The 9,341-nt window shown below is 38.4% G+C and overlaps 1 protein-coding gene across 2 annotated transcripts in view; it reads left to right on the forward strand.

The window, feature by feature from the left end:
• The window catches only part of LOC105367316 (follistatin-A), a 29,388-nt gene extending 20,277 nt beyond the window's left edge, over positions 1 to 9,111 (forward strand). For both annotated transcript variants that reach the window (XM_011505974.1, XM_011505975.1), the window contains 4 exons: positions 167 to 586; positions 748 to 981; positions 4,923 to 5,225; positions 7,944 to 9,111. In XM_011505974.1, the coding sequence (XP_011504276.1) occupies positions 167 to 586; positions 748 to 981; positions 4,923 to 5,225; positions 7,944 to 8,101 (1,115 nt within the window). In that variant the 3' untranslated portion in view covers positions 8,102 to 9,111. The remainder of the gene's footprint in view (positions 1 to 166; positions 587 to 747; positions 982 to 4,922; positions 5,226 to 7,943) is intronic.
• Positions 9,112 to 9,341: the final 230 nt, after the last annotated feature.

The raw sequence follows: 9,341 nt of genomic DNA on the forward strand, positions 1-9,341 counted from the left end.
CTTCCGATGATACGCATAAAGCAACATAAGCAAAAATCAATTATGAGAGAGAGAGAGAGAGAGAGAGAGAGAGAGAGAGAGCGGGACGGAGCGGGTCACCGAAAGTTCACCGGCGAACTTCCCGGAAAGTCGGCTCTAAAGCGCGCGATCCGTACTCTGGTTGCAGGTGGCGCCTGCTGGTCGAACGTGAACAGCGCCGGCCGCTGCAAGGAAATCCTTTCCCAGGGTGTGACACGTGAGCAGTGTTGCAATGGGGCGAACGCGCCCGAGACGAGCGCCTACAGCGAAGAAGACTACGACAATGGGGCCCTTTTCTTCTGGCAGGTTCTTGGCGGAGGTGTAAAGTGTGACTCTTGCCGGGCGAGCTGCGACGGGGTGCGCTGCGCCGATGGTCGACGCTGCGTCCTCCGTCGGGGCATGCCCAAGTGCGTCTGCCGGCCGGAGTGTCGGGAGCCTCGGGCGATCGCCGCGGGTCCCGTTTGTGGCACCGACGGTCGTACCTACCGCAGCCTCTGCAAGCTCAAACGCCGGATCTGCCGGAAGGGCTTCCACGAGCTCGCGGTCGCCTACGGGGGCCAGTGTCGCAGTGAGTACGCAGTCCCCTCATTCATTACCGTAACCCCTTCTTACTACTCTTTATTTCTCTCTCCCCAAGACCCTATACCGTCCCAGTCCATCTCCACCTTCGTCGCAATCATCGTCATCGTTAAGGAGCCTTCTATATTTCGCCTTTCTGCCCCGGTCCAGGTTCCTGCGCGGGAGTGCGCTGTCGGCACGGACGTAGTTGCCTCTTGGACCAGAATCTAAGCGCCCACTGCGTCAAGTGCTCGCGCCGCTGCAGCCTCAGCGGGCAACAGCGACTGGCGTTGCGGCCGGTCTGTGGCGTCGACGGCAACACCTACAAGAGCGCCTGCCACCTGAGGGCGGCGGCTTGTCGGGCCGGGCGTGCTATAGCCATTGCCTACAGAGGGCCCTGTCGCAGTGAGTTTCCTTACTTTTCATTACCTCGTCTGCCTCTCCCCGACCGCCACCACCCCGCGCTCTAGTTCGCTTGCTCTCTCTCTCTCTCTCTCTCTCTCTCTCTCTCTCTCTCTCTCTCTCTCTCTCTCGGTCTCGAACTCTCACGCGTCCGCAGCCGTCCTTCCCGCGTCCTTCCGGCGTCCTTGCCCTTCGGTCGTTGACCGCAGAAGTCGTCGTATACGCCTGCCCCATCCTCCTCCTGGCCCTTCACCTCCCCTCTTTCGCCCTCGGCCCCACGCAGCTTCGCTGGTCAAAAACCCACACCACACACGCCCAGCCGAAAATAGACCCAATGCGCGCGAGCCACGACGTTTTTCGCGCTCCTGCGGGCACAAACCGCTCGAGCAAGAAATCGATAATGCATATCGATGATACCACAACTTTTTTTTTAAACGGCGTGTGCCTCTCCGACCCCGTTTGATATTTCTCATCGCGTAACACCGATTAAGCTGTAGGAGGACGGGCCCCTTGCCCTCAATGACGCCCCTTTGTTTTCTTTTATTTTTCGATGACGACCTTCCTTGGCGTTTCCGAGAGAGATAGATAGATAGATAGATAGATAGATAGATAGATAGATAGATAGATAGATAGATAGATAGATAGATAGATAGATAGATAGATAGATAGATAGATAGATAGATAGATAGATAGATAGATAGATAGATAGATAGATAGATAGATAGATAATGATGAAACGCAATTACGAGACGTTGACATGTTACCATTTTAGCATTAAATCGTGTTTTCATTTTTATTTCATTTTTCTCATAACCTAGAGCCAATAGCGCAATTCAAACAGATCAAAATTGGTCAAAAAATTCTAGTAGCTTAACATTCCAACGATTTTGAAATTAAGCAAAAGATGGTTCGAGCATTTCTGAAATATTCGTTAAATAATAGCTCGATTCACTGTTCAATTTACATGTTTTATATTTACACAAAGATTGCACATCCGTTAGCCACAGATAAGCTTTTACTTTTTTGATGCTAAGCAGTTTTTAAATACATATTAAAATACAAATTACGTCATTTAATTACTTCTTAATAATATATCTACATTCGTATTATCTATGATTTTCTAGATAAATTAAACATTCATAATTTGTTATTTGTTATCACAATTTATCAGTTCATCTGAATATTGAACAATCAATAAAAATTTATATTTCTTATAGAATTATTTAAACTTATAATTCTTATTATAACTCGGCTAATATATACTTATGACAATATTTTACTGCTAGCGACACGATACTTATTGAGTATCTAAATCCGCTAAAATACAATGAATGGATTTCATTTTAAACGAGAACTTAAAGTAGAAAAAAATTGTAAAAATTTTTTTTCAAAATGTATACAAGCATAATGCGAAGTGCGCGCAGTTTTATACTGTCGAAATGGGTGCAAACTTTCGCCCTTTGTCAAATAGTTTAAGTTTTGCAGTTAAGAAACGGTTCAATACATGCAAGATATCTTTTATTTACAAGATATTTATTCTATGAATTAAAAATATTATACAATTTTTTTTTAACAATTTTCTTCTTTACAAAACTAAATCTTAACGATCTTATCAAGTTATTGGTCTTAAAAGCAATGGGATCAATTATTCATAATCGCATTTACAATGATGGACTCAATAAAAATTTAGTCGGTGTCAATTTGTTTAACCAAACTTTAAACATTTCTTTGTATAACATTTTTTTTTTTTTTTTTTTTTTTTTTTTTTTTTTTTAAAGAACATATTTTAAAAACTTCTTTTGCAAATAAAAGCCTAAATCATTTTTACTTATATTGATTTTTATTAATGATCATTAAAAGTTAATTTCATATGATATATTGGATGTGTATGTAATGCGATTAGTATGAAATATTAAATCGGAAAAGGTGTAAAGAAAATTTCATTTCTATAAAATAATTTCTTCAAAAAGATTAGGTTCTTGAAAAAGTAATACTTGATTTACAATATAAATTTTTTTTGTTTTACTTTTGATCATATAAGCAAACAGCTACGTTGCAACCTATGTTCATAGATCAAGTAATATCATAGATTATCATGTTTTTTGGTTCCATGACTGAAATTATAATAATTTCTTTAAATAGAAATCGACCTATTTATGAAATTCTTTTTCTGCAATTATGCAACTATGCCAAATAAGTTTGCCGAATGATAACTAACTCATAACAAGTATCTATAATTATGGTATTTATAATTTTAGTATAAAACTGGTTATTTTATTAAATTAAAAAAATACAAACAAAACTTTGCAATATACAATATTTTTAAATACAATGTAAATACTCTTACTATTTGGAATGCCACCGTCGATTATAGTATTATCATCGAAATTTAAAATTATATAGTTTAAAAATATTTTTACAAATATTTTTAAAAATTATACGATAAAGTAAAAATAATGATATAAAATTAATGTAATTCATATTCTCCTTACTCCTCTCACTACTTCAAATTATGTACAATACATCATTTTGTGAACATTAATTCAGCTAATCATATTTACCGTCTAAATAATTTTCATTAATTTAATAAATTTATTATTCAAGAGATAAATCATTTATCCTCGTTTTTTATATCGTATCAAAACAAAAATATTTAAAGAAAAAAATTCAAGTTAATATATGATACCTGTTACATAAATCTCTTCCAGCGTGCAATGTAATATTACGTTAAAGTATGGTGGTTTTTAAAATACGGTTAGTTCTGTTAACGAAATAGTACTCGAATTCAATTAAGAGACAGATTGTAAAAACATTTTATATTTAAATACGTGACCGATGCTTGGCATGCGCTTGATTGGAAAAGCAATCACACTCTCGACGCGTCTCAATATTAATAAGAACACTTCATTCCTTTTCCATCACGCGCGATCGATCGTCCATAATCCAGAGTCAGATCTTGCAAGCCAAATAATCTCTTAGAATACTAAACGAAATAGAAAATGCACGCGTATCGGCATTATTACGCGATAATCGCGCGCCCCCGTGATCGCGCGGTCCTGCATATTCGTCCAAGTAGTTGGAGCAACGATGCGTGGGATTCGATATACAAAGTTGAAAGAAAGGTCGCCGCGATGATCTTAGTAAATAAAAAAGAAATTCGCTAAAGGGCGGGCGAAGGCCGAGGGCTGACGTCCAGTTAACGTGAGCGCCAATGTCAGTTGGTTTTTTTTGTGGCTCGGCCGTCATTTATCTTGGCGGCACTTGCAGTTGCTTGCATCTCGACCACCCTTGCTCCCAGGCATAAAAAAAAAATGAGGGAAGCCTCAACTAGGCGGAGGCGGAGGGGGCGAAAACGAGCATCGATCTTCCTGTCCTCTGTCCTTTCAGGACCATTAATCACAATGGCCGTCATAAATAGCGTTTTAAAACAACCAACGCGCATATCGGCGATGATGCATCGTGCATTCTACTCTGCCATCGTCGTCGCCGTCGACCGTTCGAGTGTGGCATGGTGTCGGCGTCGGCGTCGGCGTCGGTGTCGGTGTCGGTGTCGGTGTCGGTGTCGGTGTCGGTGTCGGCGTCGGCAGTTGTGATTGAGGAGGTGGGGAGATAGATCTCGGGTGTCTATGGGCTGCACCGTTCGGGCCCTCGGCGGCATTGAACTCACCGGCGCGCCTCCTAATGATCCCTTTACCGCGGGCCATCCGGGAGCGCGTCACGATTGTCACGAGCCACGCGCGTCGCACGGGAAAGAGCCGGGGAAAATGCTGAAAATGAAAATGCGAGCACGTCGTGCTCGAGTTCGCATTCACGTTCGTGCGGGTGTTTGCGTTTGCGCTCAAGTGCGTTCGCTGGTGTGTGTGTGGGTGTGTCGGCGGGACGCTACGGAGGAGAAGTGCAACGACCCGCGCGATAACGACGTCGGCTGCGCTGCTGCATTGCAGAATACACGGACTGCACGAGCGTCCAGTGCCGGCCGGGTCAGCTCTGCCTCGCGGAGCCCCACACGGACCGGCCCCGATGCGTGACCTGCCTCTACCGCTGCCCCAGGAACAAAGAGCTCATCCGGGAGCGGAACAGGCACAGAAACCGCGACTACCAGGACCCATCGCCGATCGCTCTCTGCGCCACCAATAACATAACCTACCCTAGCTGGTGCCACATCATGAAAGACGCCTGTCTGACGGGACTCGTCCTCGAGACGCGCCATGCTGGGCCCTGCCAAGCCGACGATCCCGCTCCCTTCCGTAAGTATCCCTGTCTCGCGCATTATTATTTGCATTAAATACTTAATTCTTCGAACCGTCCGACTCGGTGCAATCGATCGCTTTTCAGTACCTTTCCTTTTACTCAAATCCTGGTACAAAGGACGTGGTAGGGCGCTAGGATCTATTAAGCGATTATGATGATGGGGAAGGAGGAGTTGAAGTAAATGAGGCATTCTTCTTTTTTAGAGGTGCGTGTTATGTGATTCGGAAAAACACACAACCATTGATTCTGATCTGATTGCTTCAACATTTGTTATGATCACTAATTATGACGAATAAGCACCGTCAGAATTTTAGTTTACGAGAGCCGACCGAACTGTGCATAGTCTATTCGTTGCTAAAAGAGGGAAGCCGATAAAATCAGTTGATTAAAAACTTTTCAGCTAGCCATATAATAAGCACTTACCTCATTATCAATTTAGAAATAAAAACCAGACGATTAAAAATAATACTGTGCACTCGTTTCTATTTCTATATGAAAAAATAAACTATTTTATGTGTAGTTTCTATGTAGCTCTCATATCTCTGTGCTTCGTTACGGATGCTCATCTCATTTTAAATCACTCGGCTAAAACTGTTCTTATAAATTCTATAAATTATATAATCTCTTTTTCCATTATTCACCTGTGCATCAATGTGAAAATGTTACGTATAGGATAAACGTATTTGAAAATAACTTAACTGACATATAAAAGAGTAATATTTTATTTATATCAGTTACTTGCATTAAATTAATAAAGTCTTATTTTTATCCTTGGTAATACATACTATTGGCTAAAACCATCGTGCTACTTTTTTTTACATATAATCACAAATACAGCCCTTTAAATAGCCAAGTAAATAACAATTACAACTTGTTTACAACTTAAATAAGAAATACAATTTCTTATGTAAATATTGTTTACATAATTAAAATTACGACTGGATAAGTGCACAGTTCTCTTTTATATTTAGTATATTAATGAGATATGCATCTAAATTAGAAGATATAAGCTCCAAGTAAAATAAAGAATACAATATTAATGATAAAATTATCGTGAAATTTGGCATTTAAATAAAAATTAAATTGCTTCTATGTATTTACTGAGAATACTTGCCTTGTCTCGTGGATTGCAATTATAAAATATCTTTCGATATATCTATTCGGTATTCTTAATACTTTTAACATTCTAATCTTCGTTATTAATAGTCTAACACCAAATACCGTATACTATACACACAAAACTTTGATATAAATTATGTTTAAGAAAAATATTAATTTATATATTTATTTAATATGAATTTTAACATATTAAATGAAGTTCATCAAAATTGTTTTCTCTTTATTTACATGAACCTCGAACAATTACAAATACATTTGAGTATTTTGTATTATAAATCAACTTCAATTTTTAAAATGATATTTATTACAATATACATATTAATCAAATATTTTGATAGGCTAAGTCCGACTCTGATTCGTTACCCTTTTTTATATTTTTATTTTTTAAATTAACACTATACGTATTAATGATAATAAATTATGGTTACTAAATTATAATATGCTCACCACATTCTTCAATTTACAGTTCAATTTACAAATTCATTAAAAACAAACAGATTATTTCACTTAATTACTTCACAATTCAAAGTTTTTCTTCGGCCCTTATGAAATGTGTGGCCTTTATTCATAAGTTAATATGGAACTTTGAGTGCTATTTTTAAATTCACATGAAGTTCAATTACAAAAAATTGCGATGAAATATTAGAATAATACAAAAGAAAGTATTAGTCGCAAACATTGCTGTAAAGAACTTTTATACAAGTAAATTTTTACTACAAATGAATGTTTCATTTTTACAACGTAATGTAATATTTGATTCACTTATTGTTTTAGTCAAAAGTACACATTAATTAATTCACCAAGAAGATACATTAGCATTTTATTTGTGATAATAATGTATTAAATTATAAATCTGTATTATACTGCTTAAATAACAAAATTTTATTTAAATAAATGTGTAAATTTTATGTTATTCTATTTTAACATTAAAACATGCACGTAATTTGAATATTTATTAAATTTCAATATTTATTTGCAAAATTATAATTTGACGTTTAGAGTTTACATAATAATTATAAATTACGCATTATGTTAACAGAGGATTATGCATCACTCAAATTTGAAACACCGAGGTGTATGAACTTATATATATGCATAACACAGATCCGTCAATCAAAACTTCCTCTAATTGTATGCATACGTGTGCGGCTGTGTAAGCGCGCGCGCGCAAGAGGTTATGTTGCATGCATAGGCTATTACAGTTATTACGATAGCAGTCTGTATCCAGTTTATGAGCTAAAAAATTCAAACCCATTATATTCATAAGGAAATTATTTCGGAGTAATTACTTAATAAATGTATGTTATTAAAAAAACAAATTCCACATCTGTTCATGATTGAATGTCTCTTATTCATTTCATGGAATAATGCACTCAATTTCAGCGATGTTTTAAAGTGACAAGTACATCCTCCAGGAAAATATTATTATTAATCCCAATTCGAATCTCCGTGACAAATTTTAATCACTCGCTCTACACTAAGCACACCTTACATAACGTAGGAAAATAAAAATGAGAAAAATACTTGGCGATATTTTTTGCGAGTTATTTAAATTTTAATCTCGAGTACGTAATTTCATGAGTATTTGATTACAGATAATAGCAACAATAGCAGCAGCGACGGCTTCGGCAAAGGCAGCGGCGACGTAAAGCAATTCAGCTTGAAGAAGGACTTGAGACAGGTGATCGGAAAGAGTCGGTTAGAGGAGAGCAAAAGTAATGTATCAAAGGAAAATGTTCCCTCAATATTGTAACGTTAGAAGAATTACTTATCTCGGGGGCTCGCTTTAACGATTTTGAGCGTCCGAAGTGAAAGAGATTCGGGACGATTTGGTGCAGTTTTAGATAGACGAGCAATTTGCGCCGCGACACAGTATTTATTTTACTTCCTGTATAATGCCTTAGCTGCGGCCACCTTCGGCTCACCGCGCTGCTCGCATTCAGGGGGCTCGTTAAATGTGGAACTCTTATTCGATTAGTAATAATTTATTTCATGTTGTGTAAATATTAGTAATTCTAGAGCGTTGTGTTGATTTGGAAATTCTCTGATTTAGCACGGCAACGGGGGTTTGGCGTGCATTAAGAAACGTTTCTCGATCGATCTTTTATTCGAACGATCCGTTGAATGCAGCGCGTTGTATTAAAGGACGGAGGCATATTATACAGAGGTAAAAGCATTTAGAGCGAAGTAAAGAGTCCCAGCGTATGTAGTATAATCGTCGTACTTAATTTATTTTAGTCTGTATCTTGCTACGTATGCTACCGGTGTTTGTTAATCTGCAAAACCGTATGGGATTCCATTATACGTGTGAGAAAAGTGAACTTTTTCAAAGATAAACACGAGCAAAAGGTAAAGTGCAAGGCCTGAAGAGTAAAGGGAACAAGTAGATGGCGTAACAGAAAGGATGAGAGATTCGCGCGGAATTCATGGGTAACGATACTCTTGCTTTCGAGTCACGGGCGACGACGAGTAGGATAAGGATAAGGAGAAGGATGAAAGGAGGCTGGAGGAGAAGTAGGGGCAAGGAGAGAGAAAAGGCGGCACGGCATCATAGCATGGCGGAATGCAAAGGTTCTCCACATTGCTCGAACGATTAACGTTCCCAAAGGATGCCAGTCTCTTCGTGGAAAAAGAAAGATGTAACGACAGTGGACAACCTACTGCATTAGCCTTCCCTTTGTGCTAATGAAATATTTTAGATTGAATTTTTTTTTTCGCCGATGAAACTTCATACAAGGGGAAAAATATCGCAGGAGGGAAAAATACGGCATAAATAAAGCATACATTCTGGTCGAAGCCTATCGATGGATACTCTTTTTTTTAATTCGGCTGTGCACCCAGGAGGTTAATGTGTTCAATTATGCTCAAGTATGTTTCCTAGTATCATATATAATATATAATATCCTTGGTTCAAAAATCATTATATCGATTTTTATTTTTTAAATACCTATCGATTCATCTTCGTTATGCAAGTGACCTCGATTACGTGACGC

This window comes from Ceratosolen solmsi, unplaced genomic scaffold, assembly GCF_000503995.2.
Source record: "Ceratosolen solmsi marchali unplaced genomic scaffold, CerSol_1.0 scaffold7, whole genome shotgun sequence".
Lineage (NCBI taxonomy): Eukaryota > Metazoa > Arthropoda > Insecta > Hymenoptera > Agaonidae > Ceratosolen > Ceratosolen solmsi.